We start from the raw sequence: 25,701 nt of genomic DNA, 5'->3' as shown, positions 1-25,701 counted from the left end.
CTCCTTTCTTCAAAGGGAAAAAGGTTCTTTGGTCCTTCGAATTCAATGGAAATCTAGAGGAAGACAACATTCAAGAGCCAAGACAAACCAAACCATCACGAAAGCAAGTAGCATCGCATGCTGACAATCACCACAGTTGCTTACAGAAGGGAGTATTCAAACGTCATCACTGAACATAGGGCTAAAAAAACATGAGGGGCAGTAGAAGCAGCAAGCTAAATATTTGGACAGACTTCTGAAAAGCCAATTGGAGCACCACGAACTGGCTTAGAAAACAGCTGCAGTTTTCATTTTAAATCAATATTATACTTTCATTATGGTCTTAAACACTTAATAGGAGACGGACACATAAGTTATTAAATGGTCAAAACTAGATAACAGAAACTGTAATCAGACTGACAATCCTTTGCTGGAGTTCTAGATTTGCATAGCATTTTTGTGCAACGCTATATTAAGCTCAACGAAAAACCAGAGGAAGGCATGTAATAACTCATTTTACTTGTCAATAGTTACAGTTGGACATAACCCATCTTGCTAAAATGAGAAATGCAGTAATTTGCATTTCCTTTGTCACCTGCTAGTTCAGAGACGAAGCATTAAGCAGGATTAAATTATGTTTTTTCCAAAAGTAACATTATGATTATAGCCACAGGGGTTCATGGAGGAAATCCATTCTCCACAGTAGTTTCTATTAAAATGTTAAGCGTTTAAAAGTTATCCATAATTTGTAGGTTTTTTGCAATAACTTCTGTGCCTCGGTACCGAATTTGAATTGGGGAGCTCCAACAGCACTCAGTAGTAAAATCTAAAACAGCCTGTGCTTTTGGAAAATATTTTCTATGTATGGCAACCTAACGTTGCAAGAGACTTAGCACTCTATCTCTCAAAAATATGTCCAAGAATAACACTTGTCCTTTGCTCCCCTCCAGCCTGAGCATCACATCAGTTTAAGAGCTTTTAGCAGCAGTGGGGGAAGAGGGAAAGAAAGGAGCTGATCCCCAAGTTTAACGTCAACAAGACCCTCAAGGCTGCAAGCATCTGCAATGTTGTTCCTGGATGTGCCAGGCCTTTCATTTACAGCAACTAGAGGATTTCTGGAGAGAGGTAACAGGAGGACTTGAATTTCTATCCCAGAAACCCAAATAGTGGCTGACCCACAGCAGAAAGCCAAAACTTTCTCAGGAGCCTGTTCCATCAATAACTGAGGAACCAAACTGAGGGCGTGTGAGCAGTTGTGGTTTGGGTACTGTATAGTACTATATCATGTCAGTACAACCTTTCTGTCTCCTAGAGGACTTCATTACTCAGATGAGAAGTCTGGATCCATCTGTTACCATTAGAGTGTAAAATGGCTTGCTGTGACCCCTCTACAGTCCTTTACTGCAACACACATCTGTCCTGCTTCTACTGAGCCTTGCCATCACCTCAACACAGTAACACATTCCCCCTGCCATGCTAGCTCTAAAAGATATATAAATATATAGCTATATATACATATCAAAAGAAGAAAAACACTTTCCAGCTGGCATCCACAGCCTTGCCATTTAGTTCACATGAAGTTCTAGGAAAGCACATAAAGCACTAGTGTTTGAAATAGCTTTGCTATTTCAACGGTGCTGCAAAAAAATCCCTCTCCCACACAACTGTTCTGGCTACTGCAGAATCCTGCTAAACCTGAACTCGACTGCGATTTGCAGACAGCCGTAGAGCACTGACGAGTCCTGCACCACTCCCAGGCTGTTATATCAGCTCTCAAAGTGCTCTCTCGCACACAGCTCTTGCTTCTAGAGCTTTCAGGGCATACAGCAGCTTGAGAGCTTTCCTCTGCTTCTCTGTCCAACAGCTTGGTTACTTCCAGTATTTCTCACCTATCACAACATCCTCAGGCACCACCTGGCCACCAACTACTTCCAAAAAACTGGAGACATCAGAAGAGGGAGGAAAACAAAAAAGATCTAGGAAAGGACACACCTCAACGGTATATGGGACAAATAAGCAGGCAAATAACTCAGGGAGAAGCATCAGCTTAGCTGGTCAAGACCTGTAGAGAGGAGGGAGCTGGCCTCTTCTCCCAAGGGACAGGGGACAGGACAAGAGGGAATGGCCTCAAGCTCCGCCAGGTGAGATTCAGATGGGACGTTAGAAAAAATTTTTCACTGAAAGGGTCATTGGGCACTGACAGAGGCTGCCCAGGGAAGGGGTTGAGTCCCCTTCCCTGGAGGGGTTTAAGGGACGGGTGGACGAGGTGCTGAGGGACATGGGTTAGTGTTTGATAGGAATGGTTGGACTTGATGATCCGGCGGGTCTTTTCCAACCTAGTGATTCTATGATTCTATGAAGGAAAGGAACTCGGGGGAGCCTGGAGGCACTATGTGAAGTTATTAAAAAAACATTCCACCTGCTTCCTGTCAAAAGATTTCTCTCTCGAGCCAATGGTACATTAACCATTTTCATCACCTGAAAAATCACAAGTTTTGCTTCCACTTTTAACAGGTCTGGTATGGTAGAAGAAAAAAACCAAAACACACAAACCAACCAAAACCCTCAGCACAGATTCAGTATTGGACAACTTGAGCATGGTGCACAGATAAGAAGTCAAAACTCGTTGCTATTATCCCACCGTCCCCACCAACCCTATCACCTGTACTGGGGATTCCAGCCTGAAATACCACAGCAAGGAAAGAAAGAAGAAAACCTTTTATGTTAGTAAACCATGCATTATCCATTTTAAATACAAATGTCATGCTACTTGTACTAAAACCAGACTAAAAAGATGATAATTGTACATCTCAAAGATAAAGTCCCAGCCTAACATTGGGGCAACATCTTGCAGTTCATTGCAACAGCATTTATTTTAATTGAACTCATGCTTTCATATTCCTATTTACTGCCAAAATCTGCCACAAAAACAAGGCAGAGAACAGAAAATTCTCTAAAGAATGTTTATTTCGAGAGTTTTTTTGAAAAATCATTTTGAACAAGCTCAAATAGAACTTGTCTCAGATACTTGACCTGCTACAGAATATCATCTAAGTCACTTATTATCACAGTAGTCCCCTAACCTTGTAATAAATACATCCACTGTAGCAGACAAAAGCATTAAGTCCACCAGATATTTGACATAACAAGAGACTCAATTATCTGAAATATACAACCAATATATAAATTTACATGCCCACCCTACAATTTCAGGTGCCAGCACATGCCCTGTGTTTTAACCCTTCGTGATAAGTAACAGACGTCACAACGGCAAAGGCTGCTGTAAGGCAGCACTGGAGGATGTATGCAGGGCATGCTCAGTTAACCATCATAGTATTCAAAGGCTCTACAAGTTTCCCAGATAAATACACATCAAGCAAAGCCAAGTATGTTAATTCATCCTCCAGCACCCATCCTCCCGCTCTTGCTGTTTATAGCCCCCAGCAGAAGTGATGAAGCTTCATTACCACCTGCTTAGCCTTCAGTATACTGCATATCTTCAAAAGAGGGAAAAAAAAACACCCCAAAAATGCACATATTGCCAAACTGGCTCTTTCCGACGTATGTGACATTCTGCATACAAAACAATCTTACCACATAGTGTGCAACCGTGCCCAGACTAGAGCCACAGGAAGGAAGGCAAGAGTTGGGCACAGTTTATAACTAAACTTCAAAAGCCAGTCATATCTGCCATTTCATGATTTTTCACTGAAAAATCTGGAAATGCTATCTGTTTTAAATCATCTATCAGGTCAAACATCAGGAAGGTGAATAATTTGACTGTTAAGACCCAACATGTTGTAACCCAAGATGATATTGCACCCAGCAAGGGCTCCTAGCTCAGAACCTCCCCCCAACTACTTCCTTCTATTTGGTTGCCAGTATTGGAATGACAGGTTTTGACTGACCTCAAGAGGAACAGACTCAAGCGGAACCTCCTTTCAGCGTTCAGATGCTTAACAGACATCTAAGGCAGTACTGCAGCCTGGAGAAAGACAATTATGATGATAACAATTCCCCTAAATCTGTCTAAAAACCTGCAAAAATACAAAACCAGCTAGGAGCAAAGACTTCACACAAAAGCTTGCTCTTGGTCGAATGCCCAGTCAGTTCCACAGCAACACAGGAAAACATACGCTCAAGATACATACCCTCAAGATAGTTTCTAAATGAATGCAGTTATTCAGCTGTAAACTCCTTTCTGCAATAACAGTAAGTCAATACAGTAACCACAAAGTACTATAGGTCTGACCACTGCACCCACCAGTTCCCGAGTCACAAGCTTTCACCATCTCATCCACAGCTTTAAGCTAACAGGAACTTCTACATATGGCTACATTCATGGGGAAGCGGGACTCAGTCACTGAATTAATAACAGTGTTGATGCAGTAGTTGTATTAATCATCCTGTTGACTTCAGTGGGTCTCAAAATACGGCATCAGGCTGAACAGACTTCATCACATTTCACTGACTTGACTGCCAGAGAACAGTATGCTCAGAGCTCTAAAACACAATTCAAAGATAAATACACTTTATTAGACTTTGAAGTCGTCATATGCAGTTAAACTCTCATCAGAAAATCAGAGGCACATGATGAAGTGATCTGGGCTCCATACCAATCTGTTTTAGAAATGCTACAGCTATTTCCCTCATCAGCAAATAATGAAAAACTATGAAATCACATCTTAAGCATTATAACTCATATCCATTTCTATATTACTACTAAAAAAATCATCACTCATTGCTAAACATAAACACAGATGTCACTTTCTGAACAAGCCCCATCTAGTTCCTCCCAAATTATTTTTCAATCACTTTTCCCAATAAACAGGAGGATATATCCGACGTAGTCAAAACCAAAAACGTGGTGAAATTTTTCACGTATTCTCAGAGCATATTAGCAGTTCACACCTTCAATGAAACTTAAAGACTAGCACACAGAGAACAAAGATTTTCTTTTTGGCTTTTACATGTTATGTGAAAAGTCTCAGAAGTTCATTGCCATTAACAGACACTGGAACTTGAATCGATGATATTCACCACCGCTTAACACATCTCTAAGAACTTTTACTACCAAGTTCTCTAAGAACTTTTACTACCAAGCCTTGCAGGTTTTTACCTTCATGCTGACAGACAAAAGTGTGAAGATCAAAATTATAAAATACTGAAGAGATGAACAAAAACATCAGTAGAGAACAAGGAACATGCCAGGGGTAGAAAGGAAGCGGTGAAAAACCTCATCAGTCAGGCAAGAGTTTAATTAAAGTGTGGAAAGAACACTGCCAAACTCTATTCTAAAAGTTCCTAAAGTAAAAACCCCCAATAAATTGGTACTCAGACACCTATACACTGCAAGGAAAATCACCAACCATCAGTGAGCCCTACTTTCTACCTATCAGATGTGATTAGTTAGTAACTTCTTTACGTGTCAGATTAGCTCCATCCAAAGGTCCTAATTAGGTGCAGTTTCAGCCAAGAAGTTGCCTATGTAACTATAAAAAAAACAAACACAACAGTAGCACTCCGCTGATATCTGGACTTATCCCAGCACCCTTTAAACTTGTAATAATCTACCCGTACATTTTACTTCAGTTATCACTCCCTCTAACACCTGATTGGTCACACTGCTACCCAAGTCTCGTTACATCATTCAATGCTGTCCCACACTCAGCAGCCACAGCTTCCACGCTCTGCTTGGCAGAAAAAGGAAACCAAATTTAATCAGCACATTTTGAAGAGGAAACGTCCATGTTCTTAAGTTCAACCACCTGAGAAATAAGAGCACGTTTACCAACAGCAAGGCATCAACACTACCTCTTGCTAACCCGGTCCCAAGGGGTGTCACTAGTGTAATTCTTAAACCCTGCACTTGTGTTGGCATTGCTTGGTCAGAAACTTGCCAGAAGTCCTGCACGTGGGCAACCAGTGAAGAACTTGGCTCTACCCAGAGGTGCTGAAACAGGCAACATTGCCACTAGTTCTAACAACAGGGACAACTCCTCATCGGTTCCTGTTAAGATGATTAAATCTGTATGTAAGTTCATAGAATCATAGAATATTTTGGGCTGGAAGGGACCTTAAAGATCATCTAGTTCCAAACCCCTGCCATAGGCAGGGACATCCCACTAGATCACGTTATCCAAGGCCCATCCAACCTGGCCTTAAAAACCTTCAGGGGATGGGGCAGCCACAACTTCCCTGGGCAACGCATTCCAGTAAAATTCATTTACTCCTTCTGTACAAAATTAATGTTCAGTATAAGGCAGGGTCATTGAGGACCTGAGGAGTTTTAGGTTTCCACTACTACATATTCCTGCAGAAGCAGCATTCCTTCCTGCTCCTGGTTATGCCTGGATGCCATATACTTTCTTAAGGCCCCCACACAGACTGGCATGATCTTGTTCCCTTCAGAAAAAAACAAGCAATATACCACTTTAGGTTATTTAGTTGACTTGAATTTTGTCATGAGAAAAACAGCTTTCTATTTTTAATAAAGACTTACTCAAAACAGTTGCTAGCAACATGTGTTTAGACTTCCGTCTCTAGGAAAATCCAGATAATCGTGCCTACACAATTTTGCTGAAAAGGTGACTACTGAGTTTTTAATACTGACCTATTTGTTAGCTTGAGAGCCAAAAATACATCTGACTTGGTAAACAAGAGGGTGGAATTTATAATTTTAGACCAGATACTGAGAGTTTTGGAACAAAAAGATTCTAAACAACACTTGTTTGCCTGTTTATTAATGGAGAACTTCGTACTTCTAGAAGAGCTATAGATGATATTCTTCATCACACATTCAGGACCCATTAATCAAATACAGGGAAGAAATGGGAAAAAGGCAAAGTTTACCCTCCCACAGCCCATTCCAACAAGCGTAGACTCACTAGGCAAAAGATTCTTTAGCCCCTGTTAATAGATACGCTAGAAAGAGCCATTACAGATCAGCAACAGAAGCAGAGTACTCACCCACCTGGTAAACAAGAGTTAAACATGAACATCAAGTTCATAAGCCACAGACCAAGTGCCTCCATGGGGACAGAGACACAGTGTCAACCCAAGCCCCAGTAGAAGAAAAACAAAACTTCAGTTTGTTTTTCTTCAATTCCTTTTTCTTCTTCTTGTCTATCTGTGTATAGTACACACTCACTCATCCAAACTCCCTGTCCTTTCACTAGGAAGTACAATACCCAAGGTCAGTTACAAGGAAAGGCACCAGCTTTCACTCGAAACTCACCCCAGAACCAACTCTGTGCGCAGCAGCACTAGAAAGCAGCCCTACAGCTTCCTCCTTCTGGAGGGCACGTGAGGGATTTATAGCATGTGCGCAGACAGCTGCCCGTCTCCACTCTCACACTCGATGTGGTCTTAACAGTCAGCTTTCCTTTAATAAAAGCTGAGTACAAGTCTCTGTTTCACCCTATTAGATAGGATGCATATCCAGGGTTTGGTTGTTGGTTTTTTTTTTAAATGTAGGGTTTTTTATTCCATCCCCAGCACACAACCCAACTAGAAGACAGAAACCTGTGTGGCACTTCCTTTATTTACTTTATCCAACCACTCACATGCCTCGTAAAGCTATTCTTTGTGCCTTGCCCTGCCAGTATGAAAGGCTTATTCTGATCTATGTACACACGTAACCGCCAAGACATCAAGCGTGGGCTGTAAAGCTTCCAAATGTTTTCTCCCAAATTAGATATTTTCATTAAATTATGACTAAAGTTTAAACATAGACAGGAGGCACTGAAAACATCCACACCACAGTTGAAGTTCGTTATGTACTCCCTTTGAGGTTTGGGGAAAGGCTGGAAGAGCAAACAAGGCTTGCAAGGCAAAAACATTATTTCCCCAGGCAAGTGCCCTGGTGGTAATTAGCAAATTCTTTCTCAACAAAAAATTTCTTGCCTCCCTCAGCTGCTGAGTGCTCATAACACCCCAAGCACTGGCCCAGCACTCCCAACACGTACAGATTAGAGGACTTACAATGCCAGACAATTACAACACAACACATTAAGTAACTTGGAAGACTAACTTCAGCAGAATCCTCAAACCCTGTAGGCAGAAATTACTCGTATTACTCACCACGCTCCATACAGAGGAAAGGGAAAACCAACGTAACACCAAGCAAAGAGGTAGCGTTCTCACAGCCTTACATCTCTGCTCAGCCCGTGCCGACTGCCACCCCCAACTCATCCGAGAAGCCAGAGCCCCTTCCACAGCAGCTCCTCATCAGGCTGTTGCAAACACAGCCTTGCCTTGTGGGCCTCACAGGCACCAAGTCCATCCAAACACTGACCTGGAGCCTTCTGGGCTCGGTGACACTGCTCCCTCTAAAACCCCCACAGTCCATCTGCCACGCTCTACCCAGCTGGTTTTCCTCTGAGCACTGTGCAAAGCTGCTAGAGGGACAAAAAAATACCCCCCTTGGAGAGAAAAGACGAGGCAAACTGGAAGGGACCGCCTTGTGTTCTCCCCTTGTTATTTGTATTTACTTTTAAAAACACACTCCCTTAATACTTCGCAAAGGGGTCCAAGAAGCATGCCATTTACTTCAGTAATGACTCAAAGGTCACCATTCAGAGATTCTTAGAAACCAAATATTTACTTACAGAAAACCTGAGAGAATCCCCACAGCCACATCCGCCTTCTCTGAAAAGCTCTTCTGCATCCAGACAAGGAAGGATTCATAAAAGTAAATCATCTGCTTGCACAGGAACTGCAGAAACTGCTTCCTCGGAGGCCTCTTTGCTGGTGGTGACTGAGCCAGCATGAACTAACCTGCACCAGTCCTCCCCGAGGCAGCTCTCGCCCGATAACCCACGCTCACCCCTCCTGAAAATCTGGAGCACAGCCAGCCGGTCATTCCGAACACTTCTACTGACAGAGGACGATGCCGATGTAATTCTTACCAATGAAAAGCAGATCCAAAAGCCTTCGCAATTCTAAAGAGAGATCAGAGCCATCCTCCAACCCAAACATTAACTTTTCCCACAGTAAACAGATACAAATCAGAGCATATTATAATTGTAACCACAAAAAATGGTGAGGTTGTGTACAGTCCAACCGTTCCAGTTTCATAAGGGATGGCTTGTGAAACAGTTCTTTGAAAGCATTTTTTGGCAAAGAAAATAACAGAAGGCAAAAAAAAAATCCGCAATGGCCCTAAAACTCAAAAACCACCAGTCATTTTCCACTTGTTTGACCATGGAATCAGCAAAACAAAAGAAACATGCACCTAAGCTTCCCACTATACAAATAGAAACAGGGCATTTGATCTCACCTGAATTTATAAAACAGCCAGCAAGCCAGAAATATATGATGCTGAACCTCCACTCAGCACAGTGATTTGTTAGCAATACTGATAGTGCATCCTTCTAAATCGGTACCACAGCAGCCTGCCCGACTGCTGTTTTACTGATAGTAATCCCATGTTATTTTTGCTAAACTAGGATAATCTTAGTGCAGTAAGTTATTTTCAACTTTGTATTCCAAAAATCAGTTTTACTGAAGTCTGAATGGCAATTGCTCCCCAAAAACCTCCCAGTAGGGCTCTAAGTAGAGTGGAAGTAACAATTCTTTCCTAAAATTATCATCAGTAAAAGGTCTCAATAAGATGAGTCAATCAACAACGCTCTAAAAAGATAGTCATTGGGGGGTTTTTGATATTTCACATGCATTCTTTTAATGCTTTTTTGCAAATTTTTAATCAAAAATCAATTTGCAGAAATGTAAGACTGTCAATAACCAGCACGCCAAGACAGATGATGGCTTGTGGTGGACTAAGTGGACATTTTATGCCCTCGTATCCCTGCTGGGATTTGTCCATTTTTTAGAAACTATATTTGGTAGAAGAGAGAAGGAAAGGGAGAGCACAGGGAGTGGTACAAGTAAGGCACGTTTATCAATGGAGGCTCTGGAGCTTAAAGCCAGCGTGTTATACAAAATTAATCTTGCCAGCTACTGGTACTTAGCTTTTTCAGCAAGGAAGGCATTAGTCACAGTCGGTAGCTCTACAGAGGCACAACATCTTAAACACCAGAGCCAGCCCGAGAAAGAAAGGAGGACTGATGTACAAGGTGAGCTTGTATCTCATTAGATGTGCACCCATTTGAGGGTATGATAGAGGGCACAGCTGGACAGCAGCAGCAAGGGTACCTCCAGAAACACAGGGGCTGGAAGGAGCGATTCGCAACGAAAGGAAACAGTGCTCAGCCAACTGAAAAGCTCACAAGGAGCACTGATGGGCCTGTATTGGCAACTTTTCATTTAAGTATCAGCTTAAGAGGATAAAACCCATATGCAATAGTTAATTTTGTTCCACAGGATCCAGGGAGATTCCTTGTCTCATGATAGATGAAGGAAGGACTGCTGCTTCTCAGGGAGGAGGTCCTGTACTCTGAAGAAAGCACTGCACACTAGATTACAGGTACAAAAACTAATGCTACCTTTCATAGGGCCTACACAGCAACGTAAAGGTCATCAAACCTCTTGCCCTAGAGTATTTATAGACAAGGAACTCTGGATCTTTCCTATGCAACAAATAAGAAAGAAGAAGCAGTTTTTAGGAAAAGAAAGCTTTACATGGCTTTGTTACATATTTTAGTCAACTTTATTAATCTATATTCTACCTGAGTATTAGTAACAGCTGTTCTATAAAGCAGGTATTTTCATCAGCGTCAGCTAAAGCTGATAGAAAAGCCAATCATTGCTCTGTCACTCTACTGACAGGCAGACTTCCCCATCACCTCTCTCCAGGACACAACTGTTAATACACTTGTTCAACCTTCGGGCTTCGTAGCTCACTCTTAATTAGCGTGTAGTGGGAAAGAATCAATGGCTGATCAGAGCTGCGGGCAGAGAAGAAGCAACTGTCTCGTCAGAGACTGGTTATTTTTCTCCTATCACATTATTTACCTGCAAAAGCCACACTGCAATTAAGCCTGCAAACAGCAATTACAACTATTAAGACTCATTTTGAGTCGTGTGTAGGGTTGTTCTCCTTCAGGAGTTTTTTAAAAAAAGCACAACAGCCCCATAATAACTTGGCGGTATTATTCTCACAGCAAAAATGAAGAACAAAACCCTATCACTAGACAAAAGCCTCAGCACAGGAAAAGAAGTGTTTATTGGTCTAAGATCATTATTAAGCAAGGGGAGGAAATAACACTGCAGCAGGAGCCCTAGAGAGATGAAGCGGTGGGTAAGGACAGCATCTTTGCACCAAAGTTACCAGAATAGAAATTGGGAATATAAAAAGTCACAGAAGTGTTTTGATGTGCCATCAAATTCCAGAACTTATAATAATGATAGCTGGTGAAGCAGAAAACAAATTACAATAGTTCAATTGCATCCTATTCTCCATCTACTTCCTGCCTCATCATTTTTTATTTTCTGCCTGGAGTTCTCCTTCTCCTCTAGCCTGGAAAACAACTAGCTTCCCATTGAGTCAGTGAGGTTTATTTATATGGCTCAAAAAGTTATCAAGTTGATTCTCAATACTGCTCAACTTTAACTTCATTAGCCAATCTCAGAAAGATTAAGTTATTGCACTTACTTCCTTTCAACATAGACAGTACTTTTCATGGTGAGAGCTAGAAAGATCTTACATTCAGGTATTACACAATAACTCAAAATTTCCCCACCACGAAGTCACATAGACTTCCAGTGCCTGTTGCAAGTTTACATACCAGCTCTTTACGCATCTCATACAGCGCAGAGAAGTTGAGGGACTCGGCAAAATACCACTGCGGTAGGAAAAGACACAATAACAACAACAACAACAAAATACATCTTTTCTTCTGCTTTGACTCATTATATTTCTTCAGACAACAGACAAGCTAGAGGTAGGGCTGTTCATTCCTACCACCTTCAGGCTGGAAAGCTCGCAGAGACTGTTAATGAGGACTGGAAAAGCCCCATAACTCTAATATTAATTGTCATTTTAATCACAAGGTGCAAGCTTCACTCTAGCGCAGAGATAAAGCCAGAGCTGGAGCTGTAAACATAGCTCATACATGAATTTCAATTGCTTTAGATTAAGTAAGTTTCATGCATATTATTTCCATTGCTGGCAAACCAAGTTGGTCACCGGCAGATTAAGTATAACTGCCTTCCAATGAAATGTTTCGGACACTGCTTATTCCGAGGCAAACTGCGGCCAAAATAACTCAAGAAGAAATGTTTTTAACTACCTCCTGCTTACAACTTGAGAAAAAGGGAAGTACATTTGAGAAGTAAATTACTCTCACCTATAAACAACATTCATGGTTAATACTATGAAAACTAAAAGTGTCTTGAAACTGGAAGGTATGACAATAAAAAAAATAAATAAAGCTTTTTTTTCCCCGCATTGTTTTCTTTAGTAAAACTTGAAGGAGGCAGAGTAACAGAGCTGGAGTGCAATTAAAAAAAAAAAAAAATCACCAGACAACCATTAGAGTGTTTTGTGTGTGCAATGTGTTCAGTGGAAAGGAGGATGCATCCCCAGTGAAGTAAGGGTTTCCAGCCAGCTGACTCAGAGAGCCAGAGCAGGGTCTCCACGTACTCTACGGTGTCTCAGTGCACTACAGTAGCAATTCTGCTTTTTTCATGTGCCTGTAAGCCACATATTTCCACATTGCTGAGATTAGAAGAAAACTCATAAGGGTTCACGAGTCAGAATCCTGCTTGAAGTGTCATCAGCTCTAACTTGTGGCTAGAAAGAAATTCCGTCCTGAAGGAGGTAAATAGAGCTCTGTGCTCCCATCAGACTTGTACACTAGCCAACCTGGGTACACAGTGAACATGAAGATAGACCTATTTTTTTTTGTCTATCACATGGCAACGGGGATTCCATCTGGTGTAGAAATACACACAAATTATGTAAATGCTGCCATGAAGAGTACTGCGGTGCTTCAACATTTTAATTCCAAGAACAAGCAGCCTCTGTGGTACACTCTATAATATAAAATGTCAGGTTAATCATAGAACTTGAGCTTTACGATCGTTGCCCAATCTCCTAAATGAAAGTAAAAACGTGGATAAAAGTGTTTAGGATGAGTCAATTAGACACCCACCTCTCTTTGAAGGTCAAAGTAAGAAATTAATTACCTTAGACTGACTACAAGGGCAAACATCCTCAGGAGAAGGATTAAATCCTGAAAGCAACACTGTTCAGTGCTTAGGTGTTCTTGTCTATTCCTCTCCTCTTCACTGGTACTTTAATAATTCAGGGGACATTTAGTTCCTAACCTTGAAGAGTAAGAATGTGCCAAACTGGAGTCTGATTATTTCACAGCCCAAGACAAAAAAAAACCCCAAAACAGCCTGAATCTGAGCTACCAAGAGCAGTTTTTACTTCCATGTTTGCCCAAGAAGTAGGTCATGAAAACAGCACCTCCCCCAAACTCACTGCCCTAGATCCAAAGCGCTTGACACCCAGCTCACACTGGATCTGTGTGGTACCCATATGCTCGGAACAGGAGAGAAGGATGTCCTGCAACGGCTAATACGCATCATTGATTGCAATAGGGGAAAATCCAACACGGTGCTATCATTCTTCAGCAAAAGAAAAGGAGCCGCTACATCGAGAGAAACTGAATGGCCTAGAGGCACAGTCAACAGAAAGAGCCCACCTTAGAGAAAGATAAATAACAACATCTGCTCAAAAGGCTACATAGAAAACAATTCATTTCACAAGCATCTGTGTCACGCTAATGCTTTTCTCATAGAAAACAATTCATTTCGTAAGTGTCTGTGTCACGCTAATGCTTTTCTCGAAGTCCTTTCTTACAGCAACTCAGAAGACCATATCCACAGGGTCTCACATCCTGCCCTACCCAGTCTAGCTAAATAATGAAGAGAAGTTCTTTTGAAACTGTTTAAAATGACTCTTGAGCATTAAATGCCAAAAGGAAATAGGGAAATCACAGAATGGCTTGGGTTGGAAGGGACTTTAAAGGTGATCCAGTTCTACTCTGTGCCATGGGCAGGGACACCTTCCGCTGGATCAGGCTGCTCATAGCCTCATCCAATCTGGTCTTGAAGGCTTCCTGGGATGGGGCAGTCGTGGCTTCCCTGGGCAACCTGTGCCAGTGCCTCCTGCCCTCACAGTCAAACATTTCTTCCTAATGTCTAGTCTAAACCTCCCCTCTTTCAGCCTCAAGCCTTTACCCCTCATCCGATGACTCACTCCATGCTCCTGTACAAGCCCTTCTCCAGCTCTCCTGTAGGCCCTTTTAGGTACTAGGGGGCACCATGGCCACCCCTACACAAACAAGTGACGAGCTTATTCAAAATTCTGATTTATTTTTAATGAATATGTATGCAAATCTGAGTCACATTCTTTATCTTTGGATAAAATTATACTTAAGACAAAGCGAATCTTGGACACCATCACTTCACTGAACTTTGTGGTCAGAGAAATCCGTGGCTTTTTGGCTTCAAAACAAAGTTGTGTTTTGGATCACCAGCTTCTTGTTACTTAGCAATCAGACTTGCATAACCCCGCCAAGCAATCAGGAAATGGACATTTCAATGCCTCTAGCAGTTTCTCCCCTCAACATGACTTATCCAGCTGTCAAAATAAAATCAAACCCAACCAACACCACAAAACACCCCCACAAAAACACAGGTCCACAGTGAGAATGACTGGAAATGCTTCAAAATCTCTCTCCTTTCAGAGCCTCACCTCATCCATCTGCCCCATAAATTCTGTGAATAATATGGCATTCTAAGACATTTGAAGAGCGCAGAGAGATCCAGCAACAACCCTTTTAAATGACAAAAAAAAGGTCTATTAATGAAAAAAAGAATTTCAGAAAAAAAATTGCTGCCTCAAAGCAGCAAAGTCACCCCTGATTAACCAGCCTGATGTTTTGCAGTGGACAGGCTGCAACTAAGACAGAAAGTTCAATGTTGTGTAACGCTGCAGGCAAACTGGAGCCTGGATAGTCACGTAAAACCTACTCCTGCTGCCTTCACTTGCCTGGAAAGTCTCAAGCAGCATGTCCTGCAATTCCTCGGTCCTTCTGCATCAGGCATGGCACTGACCACAGCCTGAATGAAAGCCAAACAGCACTCCATTCGAAGTTCCAGGCAGTTCATAAAGTACAAGAGTGGCTTATCTGGAACTTGCAACAGGAAGGGAAAACTCCTTATTGTGTTCCTTTAATTGCAAGGGGAGCATTTGGAGCTTGTTTGTTATTATTAATACGCATTAATTGCAATGCAACTCTTCTTTCTTCAGATAGAGCCTAGGTTTGGTTCTTCTGAATCCCTTACTCGCAAGTACAAGTGAAGTGTCCTGCTCTTCTCTTCAATACAATATCCCCAAACTTAGAGGAAACCATACAGCACTGCACTAGTGTAATTATCAAATCTACTAAATAGATGACGGAATTGGTGTTCTCACTGCCTTAGAAATGAGTCCCTAGACAATGGGAATAGCCCTGCAGCAAGCAGCAGTCTCCCCTGGGAGCTCTTTATGCTGTTATGCATCACAAACATGCCATGCTCCAGCATCGGATGAAATGTTCAACTCCCCCTTTCCCCTCTGCAGGAAGCCAAGAGGATTTCCCAAGTCACATGGTAAGTTAGAGCATTTTCATTCCAAAAAAGGAACCACATTTTTTCCCCTGAGAATTCTCTGTACTTTCAGTTCACTGTGATTTCAGTGAGAAATTACATTCTCCACCAGCATTCCCTCCCATCTCTCCCTCACACAAGAATCTCTGCGATGTTTCAGACAAGTTTCAAACTAATTTAAATTGCCTTAAAAAACTTAGTGCTCATATTGACTGTGTCTGAGTTCTGTCTAGAACCAGAAAACATGAATGGGGCACAGAATATCAGCTTGCTCTCAGCAGTAAGCTTGACGTACATAACGACAACGTAGCAATAGCACAGGGAAAGTTCTATACAAGATCCACCATCCAGACCCCAGCTGCTGCTTCTAATACACAACTTGAAAAATTCCTGCATTCCCCTTGCACCGCCCATTTGCACTTAAAATCTTCATTTGCCAGAGTAGTATTTAAGATTGTCATTTCTGGAGTTACTCTGGCAGCCAGAAAACTCACTACCACTGAAGTCCAAGCATATAAGAAAAATGACATGGGTAAATGATGAAGATGTAGTTTAAAAAAAAATTGTTTTAGTAACTCTATTTCCTTTTATAAGTATCTGTCACAACTGATTTCTTTAATTTTGAGACGTACCTTAGAGTCCGCTACTCTTATTAAATTTCACCACCTGCATTCTGGCTGGTGAACATCCATTTCTTATTCATTCTGCAGCTCTCAGCAGAACGCAGCATCATAAGAAGTCATTGTCAGCACAAGAAGATAAGGACCTAAGACAATTATCACCGTGCCTTAACAAGGAGGTCTACAGTACATAAGTGAAGTGACAGGTGAGCACACGGCTGAGGGGAACCATGCACAAGAGCAGCTGACGAGGAATAACAGTCACAGTTCAGCAGACACTGGCAATTCACGTTTCATCTGTCAGTGAGCAAGCCCGTATGTCAGGGGAGCACCTCCTGCTCCATTGAAGCTGCACCTTCTACAAATCGTTCACAAAGCCAAGCATTTACAAGGACCATATATTGGGTTCTAACCAAACAGTTCTTCAAGTTGCTCTTCCAGCCACTTCCAAAATACATGAGTGTCAAACATGGAAACAAGCCATTTCCACCACTACCTACATTTTTCCTTAGCAGCTCCAAGGTATAGTAACTATTGACATGAGCTCATCCAAATAAACTCACTATGCAGCTTCAGGAAACACGGCATTCTTCGTAACGATTTAAAATAAGGAAAGCTTTGCTCAGCTCAGTACTTGTCAAGGTAATATGGTGACAAAGAATGGAGAAAACATGGAGCAACTTTAGACTTGTTTCCAGTAATGGACTTAGAAAACTGGAGGATGAGCTGGAAAGGAATCTGTAATCAAAGGCTGCTGTTTGCCAGTCACTACACTCCTACAGTCACTTCACTCATAAAGCGCTCTGTGAGCTTCCCTACCTGAAACAGCATGTACACTGATCCAAGAAATCCAGTTATTTTGCATTCCTCCTTCCAACCTGTGTATGTCAACTAACCAAAGACAAATCCACTAGTAAAGTTGTCCTCCCTCAGCTCCACACCCAGATTCTCTGCAGTAAGCAGCTCTGCGATATCCAGCTGAGAGCACCCAGGTGCTCCCAGCTCTTGCAGGAATAGATCCCACTCCAACGTACACCACAAAGCCAAGCCACTTTTATCTGGCAACCATCCTCCCTCACCCCATTCCTACAGCCTCGCACCAATTTGATTCTGTGTAAGTTTTGGGTAGAAGAAGGAACAGCAAGCTATGTACACACTGTGGGAAATGCATGATGTAAACAAGTGAAATTGTTACCATAGCATTCTTCCAAAAAAACTCTCAAGACAGAAATATGTTCCACAAAGCTTTTCTTAAAGCCTATAAAACTTCTCAGGCTTATGACCTCAGTGAAAATTCTTTTATTCCCAGCAGGGTGCAGGACAGAACACAAGACTGAATCACCCAGAGGGTATCTTACAGCTGTCATCCCCCAGCAGATCCTTCCTAAGCTATCTATCCCAGTGAAACTGGAGTTTTGATTATTCTAATAAGCAGTGGCAGGGATTTGACAGTTTCCTCCTTGCACAGCAGTCCCTTTCTCCTGGGGAAGCCAACAAAAGCAAAACACTGAAACAAGTTTGTCAGACACGCATTTTCCCCCCTCTCCTGCTTATGCAAGTTGCTCTACATTTCCTAATTCCTTAAGAGCTGCCAAGAAAGCAGAAAAAGATAGCGGACATGCTTGGTATTCTACATTGGACACAAGTGATCCCCCATAGGCTTGCCCTACTGGAAAATAATTCCACATCACATTCAAGTGCTGCATATTTTAATCTTCATTAAAATGACATCTCATTTTGGTGACCAATTGAGATCTTAACGACAGGAAGAAAACCCTTTGCCAAAACTTTAATAGAAAAGGGACAAGTCATTTTCTTTTCATCATTAAATACTCAAGGACAAAGCAGCCCTTAAAGCCAGATCATTCTAGTTCGTCTTCAAAAAGCAAGCACTGAAATAAGATCAGCAGAGCACACTTCGGAGATTAGAAGTACTGGCAAGCAGAGTGCACCCAGTTTCATCTAGCAAAACAGTCAAGGATGTGCCTCATTCCACAGAGGCCATGGGAGTAGAAGGCAGCACTTGGGATCTTGGAAACAGTGACCACCAGCTGACAATAAAATAAATAAGGAAGTAAAAAACAAAAAAAAAGCACACAAAATCAAAACACATTTCTACATTTCCATTGACCTACAAATGCGAGATTTAAGTTACAGGTTTGTGTTAACCTTATGCCATTTCACAGAATGGCAAATAACTGACTCATAGCACAAATCTGGAATGAAATCATAAAACTTTAGTTTCACCCTCAAGACTGGGTGGGATCTAATCGCATCGGAAGTTTCAGCGTTAAGATTAGTGTAAAAATAGCTTTAAAAAATGAACAACAACAAAATAATTTAATTTTTTTTTTCTTTTTTCGGGCTTGACTCTGCTGAGGAGCGCCAGACCCATCCTGTCCAAATGGACCCGAGAAACACTTGCCAGGGAGAAAGAAAACTATCCTAAAGTTTCTCAATTAAGAAGTGGATCAGTTTCCCCATGCCTCTAACTCCCTTTCCCATCACAGAACCTGCATAAAGTGTTGATTATTTCCACAGTTCCAGTTACAAATTAAAAAAAAACAAACCAAAACCAAAAAAGTAGTATCACAAAATGATTGTCAAAAAAAAAATCTACTCCTTTCTGCACAACACTCCTTTTTCACATAAAAAGAGCATTGGAAAGTGAAGCTTTTCTCCTATTCACTAGTTAAAGCCTTAGTTGCTTTTTATTTTAACTCAGCCTCCCTTCAAATCCTATTTTGTCCTGTAAGAATATGATCAAGAGAATGTTTCAGCCACTGTCATAGACCAACACAAATGTGCTGGTCATCCGCGTCGACGTTTTTATTCATAAAAAAGCCCAACATGATATAACAAAAAAATAAAATAAATCAAAGAGCAGAAACTATTCAACTTAGCATTCGTGTTCCATTGCTCTATAATTAGCTATGGGCAGATTCCCTCCTCTCATGTCAAGTGAAAATGCTGAAAAAGTTTTCTTTCCTTCTAAACTTTTCAAATAGCCTTGAGCCGTGGCATCCCCTCTAGCAGTAGATCGGGATGAGACAACAGACCTCGCCTGACCTTGCGTTTCAATCAGTTTAGACAGCAGTGGAGTAGGCAAGTGGCAGTGACAGCTACAAGAGATGATGCTGGATTCACGCCCCCCGCCAGGTGAGGCGAGCGAGGAGCCAGCAGGCAGCAAGCACGCGTGCATGGGAAGGACGCAAAGGAAGAAGAGGGAGAAAAGGGAGGTTTGATGAGGAACCCCATCTTTACAGTCAAATCAACTTTTCCTAGAAGTCCCTCGAAATGGGTTGGTATTTATGTGTATTGCAGTTCAAGCCACATCCCAGCCTGACTTCCAAAGCAACTCAGATGCAAGCCCCTATGGATGTTCCAGCATGGGAAATGTTGGGGCTCAAAGCAGGCCACAGGTGCAGCCAAAGATCCAGTAAAAATAATTGGCTTATGCCCTATCAAACCACTAGGCAGCCACCAGTTCTTTGGCTTTTTAATAATTCATCTGAAAATTACAATCAGCACCATGCAAGATCAGGAAAACAGAAGTTCGGTTAAAGCAAGCAGCCTACCAGTTTCCGTCCTCAGCAAAAATACAGACCCTACACCACAATACAAGTCTCACCATCCTTGCAGCCAGCCGCTGCCACTGCGTGAGTTTTGTGAGCCTCAAGCTTCACCTGTTAAATAAATTTATTTCAAGAGATGAGCAGCATTAAAGCACTAAACTGTTGCTCATGACAGCAAGGGCTTGAGGCGGTTACACAGGCCCACCAGGGAAATTGCCACCACACTACTAAGCAGCAGCTTCTCTGGAAGTTGATGCTCCAACAGTTTCAGCCATAGCATGCGAAAAATAAAATAAAACATCACACAATACACTCTGTATCTATGCCAAGTACAGGACAGCTTCAGCACGATGGACACTGTGACCTGTGCCAAAATCCTACCCCGTGCCTGTAAAGGTCTTTTCCAATGTAAATTATTCTGTGAGGACTGACTGACACAAGTCCTTACTGGGAGCAGATATAAAAACCTGCAGGTTCCCCAACAGGATATCAGGCTGTAGTTCGGTTAGGTTCAGTTCTTCCTTTCTAGGCTTAGAAACTGTCACTAAGAGCCATAATCCTGGCAGTTCTGGGTAGATGGGGAACAAACTGCCACAGGAACATCCCATTCAGCTGAGCCCTTGATTTTCTGCAGGTATTTTTTCCAGATATGAAGCAGCTGATTACAAACCAGTCCAACATAACCCAACTGCTGGCCATATGTTCTAAGAAATACAGTAAGAAGAGACTCTCATTTTTGTAGGAAGAAAGCCACAAAGATCAGGCGTTCAGTGTGCAAAAGCAGAGCATCTTACTTAAGTCCTTTATCCGCCATCACGTTATTAGCAAAATGTTTATGGCTTACTTCTTCAGGAACCTTTTTCACAAACAACTGCTTCTCAACCCCACCACATCTCAGCCGTGCGGAGCTCTCACCATCAGTCGCTCATCCTCAACACCCACAGCGCCCAGAAAGAAGCAGGAGTCAAAGAAGGGGCTTCCCTTTCTTCATAAGAAACAAGGAACGTCTACTTTAATTCCCTCTCCACACTCCACTGAGGGCAAGCTGTTCAGCAGGGCAACAGCAGCAATTTTCGTATTAAGCACCAGAAATTACTGCAGGACAAGGGCCCTAAGGAGTAGGCAGCATTGTGATTTATGGCTGCTATGCTTCCCACCTAGCAAATAACCTTGCAAAACCTTAATAACCTAGCAAACACCACTCAACTGAGAAATGCCACCTAAGCACCCACCAAGCACTTGGCTCACCCGCTCTGGTTGTTTACAGGCAGCACACAGGACTGTGCGTTCATACTGCCTTACGACAGGCCAACCTGCTGACCGGCACCACACGGGCTCCTCCTGCCATTCCTGGCCCTTTCTCTACCCCTTACCACTTCTTCCTTCACAAAGCTGTCATACAGAAAAAGAAACCACACAAAATACTTTTTTTCCACTTCATCTTGCTTGCTGATACCAGCTTCTGCCATTTCTGGCCTTTCCACCAGCAGGAGTTACTTTGGCCAATTAACTGAACTGCCTCTCTCATCCCCCAGCACGTGCCACCTTCCAGCACGGCACCAGGTCCCCGCAGTTCCCTCCCAGTGGGGAAGCCAATCCAGCACCAATTTAAAACAAACACCAATACTGTTGATGTTTCACCCTACAAACTATTCAGCCATCCCAGTCTTCAAAGCCGTAGCCGTCCCCTACTCCCCCTAACATGACAAGCCCCCCAGCCTCCTTCTGCAGTTTCTCTATAGCACAGGTGCATGCTGACTCTCTGCTCCTCTACCAGGCTCTCACCAATGTGTGAGACGAGGAGAGCAGAAAGAGACACAACCTCGGATAATTCTGTTTCAAGTCCATTCATTCAGCTCTGCCATGTTCTTCCAACACTACTGATGGTCCAATCCCACTTTCTATATGGTTCTGCCAACTGGCTCTCTCCTGACCCTGCAGAGCCGCTGTGGGAGGCACATCATCATCCCTCCCAGAGGGGAAACTCGCAAGTATCAGTAAACTCTTCATCCCACCTGCTCCTCTTCCCCTCTGGAAGAGATGATGTTGTGCCTCCCACAGCGGCTCTGCAGGGTCAGGAGAGAGCCAGTCTTCCTACTCCAAGATTAACAAACAAATTTCTCATCCAAAGTTTTTGCACCCTCCTCCAAGATCTCTCACACCCCATGATAGGGGCACCATATGAAGCTGGGTCCTCCATAACCCTGCACTGATATGCTGAGATCACTGACCTTTCCCAACTTCCACAGCTTCCAAAACACATAAGAAAGCTGTGGATGCTTCATTTAAGCTCCACATCTCCCAATATTACTGTATTCCTATCTGAACCTTCAGAAACCAAGTATTTATTCAAGAGTTCAGAACACCTTGCCCTTTCTACTGTTTGATATTATCACAGCCTCATTCTTTGCCCTTTACCCATCTGGAGGGGTTGATTGGTTTGTTTTAAAGTGGTGCCCTCCTGTAGTAGTCTGGTCAATTGGTCCACGCTCTTCCAGCGTATTTTATAGCCCTTCTTAAAGAATTCACCCACAAGACCATTTAGCATTTCTATCCTGTTTCAAGAAGGCCCATGTAATTTATCATCTCTGCTAGAAACCAGTCATCCCAAGAAGTCACAGAGTAGAATTTATCATAATGAAAACAATATTGCACAGACACACCTTCTATAATCAGTCTATTAATTACCCCTATATCACACAAACTCTTCATAACCATTTTCTCATACCATCTATCAACTCGGGAAGCTTATACGGTCCAGTCCTATCACAAGGCAGGACCCATTCTTCATAAGCCATAACTAGTTGGTACGTGCCTAACCTCTCCTAACCACCTTTAGTAACGAGGACTGAACATCTTACCCAGGAAATAATGCAGCACTTCACTACTCTTACTGTCAGTAAAGATACTCTAAGCACCTAACCACTGGAGGCCAGTGACAAGTGGGGTTCCCCAGAGCTCAGTGCTGGGTCCAGTCCTGTTCAATGTCTTCATCAATGATCTGGATGAAGGCATCGAGTGCACCCTGAGCAAGTTTGCGGACGACACTAAGCTGGGTGGAAGTGTCGATCTGCTGGAGGGTCGGGAGGCTGCAAAGGGATCTGAACAGGCTGGACCGCTGGGCAGAGTCCAATGGCATGAGGTTTAACAAGGCCAAATGCCGGGTCCTGCACTTGGGGCACAACAACCCTATGCAGTGCTACAGACTGGGAGAAGTCTGTCTAGAAAGCTGCCTGGAGGAGAGGGACCTGGGGGTGTTGGTTGACAACCGACTGAATATGAGCCAGCAGTGTGCCCAGGTGGCCAAGAAGGCCAATGGCATCTTGGCTTGTATCAGAAACGGCGTGACCAGCAGGTCCAGGGAGGTTCTTCTCCCTCTGTACTCGGCACTGGTGAGACCGCTCCTCGAATACTGTGTTCAGTTCTGGGCCCCTCACCACAAGAAGGATGTTGAGGCTCTGGAGAGAGTCCAGAGAAGAGCAACAAAGCTGGTGAAGGGGCTGGAGAACAGGCCTTATGAGGAACGGCTGAGAGAGCTGGGGTTGTTTAGCCTGGAGAAGAGGAGGCTGAGGGGTGACCTCATTGCTCTCTACAACTACCTGAAAGGAGGTTGTAGAGAGGAGGGTGCTGGCCTCTTCTCCCAAGTGACAGGGGACAGGACAAGAGGGAATGGCCTCAAGCTCCGCCAGGGGAGGTTTAGGCTAGACATTAGGAAAAAATTTTTCACAGAAAGGGTCATTGGGCACTGGAACAGGCTGCCCAGGGAGGTGGTTGAGTCACCTTCCCTGGAGGTGTTTAAGGCATGGGTGGACGAGGTGCTGAGGGATATGGTTTAGTGTTTGGTAGGAACGGTTGGACTCGGTGATCCGGTGGGTCTCTTCCAACCTGGTTATTCTGTGATTCTGTGATTCTGTGAAATCCCTCTTCTCACACTGAAGGCTCATTATTTCTTCTCCTATCTAAAAGGTTTCCTCTTTGCAGCAACCTCTTTTCAATTTTCTTTTTATTAGGAAGGGCCCCTGTAATTTCTCCTTGGAGATCATTCATTCTAGGGTCCCACAGCTCTTGGGTCTTTGCCCTCTCCCACTGGTCCACGTAGTCTCTCAAGCGCGGCATGATGAGAAGGAAAAATATCAGGATGTGAATAGGCACATCACAGATTCTGTCAGAAGGAAGAGTTAGGATAATGGGTACCGACTGGCTCGGAGCAAGATAGCACTTGATTATCAGGACACAGGGACACTTGAACACCTGCAACCTGCCTATTGAAAAGAAGAAATCTCGCAAAACTAATCACTGCAACATCACAAATGGCTAACAGCCACGCTGCCCAAAATCAAATGGCATAACCCAACCAGTACAAAAGACAGAAGAACTTTCTAATCATCAGTTCACAGAACGCAAGCAAAATCACCCTCCTTCCTCAGTCACCTGAAGGAGCTGGCTTAGTACAATGTTAGCATCCTGAGCGTGCCCACACTGCAGCCACGACTGCTCAGAGAGGGCCACAGCACCAAAGCATCCCAGACAAATGAGATTCAGGGTATTTTTTAATGGTAGTTTTTAATCACCTTGCACATTTACTGCTACATTCAGCCCGATGAGCAGGATGAAGGATGAAAGGGAGCCTCTGTCAAATTAACTGCAAAGGTCAACTTAAATTCAGATAAATAACTTACTACTTTCTGGGCCAGACTGCTAAAAGACACAGCTCAAACGACAGCTCTGAAAGCTGAGCAGGCTCTTCCACGCCTGACCGACATCCAGGAAAGCCTCGTCAGGTCGGTACTTACAAAGCCTGGAGCCAACCCCACAGAAGTCACCCTCGACACACGCGAACGGCCGCGCTGCAAATATGGGACTGATGCAACCGAGACACTCGATACCAGCGGAGCCTCCGGCACCCCGGCACCCTGAGAACACGCCGGCACCATCACAGGAGCTACCAGCACCCTGAGAGCACCAAACACCAGCGCTCCGCTGCTCCCTGGGCAGCGCCCGGAGCCCCGCGCGGCTCCGGCCCCTCCGCGGGGCGGTGCGGGGGCTCCGCTCTGGGGGCTCCGCTCTGGGGGATCCGGCCCCTCCGCGGGGCGCGGGGCGGTGCGGGGGCTCCGCAAACAGCCGCTTCGGCAAAACGAGGAGCGAGCGGCAGGTGAAAACCCCGGTGATTCCCGAGAGGCAGCAGCAGAGGCTAGCGGAGCATCCCGCGGCGATGCACCCTTCCCTTGCTCCGTGAGAAAAACCGTCCCAGTACTTCTAGCAAATCCCGCTCCGAGCAGCTCGAAGCTGTCAAGGCAGCGAGTCCTCTCCCCCCTCAGAGACTCCGTGAGCGGGGCGCGGGCCGCCCGGCTTCTCCCTCTCGCGCTGCCGCTGCGAGACAAACGCGCTAAACCTGCCGATTTCATTCCGCCCCCCTCCAGCCGCACCGACCCGGAGCCTCGGGGGCCGCGGGGACCCCCCGGTGACCTTGGCGGGAGCGGGACCCGTTCCCGGGAGCCGCTGAGGGCGCGCGCGGAGCCTCGCCCCGTCCCGCCCGGTGCCCGCTGCCGCCCCCCCCACCCCCAGCGGCCCCGAGCGCCACCTGGCGGCCGCGAACCGCCGCGACCCCCGCCCCGGGGAGCGGCCCCGCTCGGGGCACCGGGAGCCGCCCGGCCGCTCCTCCCCCCGCGGCGCCGCTCCCGCTGCACCCGGCCGCGGGGCTCCCGGGGCGCCCGCCTGAAGGGCACGGGCCGCCGCCTGGCTCACCGTGCGGTGCTGCTGCTGCTGCTGCTGCTGGCGGCGCCGCCCCAGCGCCGGGAAGCGGCCGGTGAGCGCGGCGGGGCGGCGGCAGAGGAGCAACGGCAGCGCCCTGCCCGCCGAGGCCGCCATCGCGCCGCCCGAGCCGCCTCGCGCTGCGGCTCCGGGTCCGGCTCCTGCTGCTGCTGCGGCGGCGGCGGCGGCTGCTGCCGCCCGGGGAGGGGGGA

At 44.5% G+C, this 25,701-nt stretch overlaps 1 protein-coding gene across 2 annotated transcripts in view; it reads right to left on the bottom strand.

The window, feature by feature from the left end:
* Window positions 1–25,666, bottom strand: part of MCU (mitochondrial calcium uniporter) — an 86,514-nt gene extending 60,848 nt beyond the window's left edge. For both annotated transcript variants that reach the window (XM_069863936.1, XM_069863935.1), the window contains exon 1: window positions 25,484–25,666. In XM_069863936.1, the coding sequence (XP_069720037.1) occupies window positions 25,484–25,606 (123 nt within the window). In that variant the 5' untranslated portion in view covers window positions 25,607–25,666. The remainder of the gene's footprint in view (window positions 1–25,483) is intronic.
* Between the last annotated feature and the right edge of the window lie 35 nt (window positions 25,667–25,701).

The sequence above is a fragment of the Phaenicophaeus curvirostris genome, chromosome 9 (genome assembly GCF_032191515.1).
Source record: "Phaenicophaeus curvirostris isolate KB17595 chromosome 9, BPBGC_Pcur_1.0, whole genome shotgun sequence".
Lineage (NCBI taxonomy): Eukaryota > Metazoa > Chordata > Aves > Cuculiformes > Cuculidae > Phaenicophaeus > Phaenicophaeus curvirostris.
This window is presented reverse-complemented; position numbering and strand designations above follow the sequence as displayed.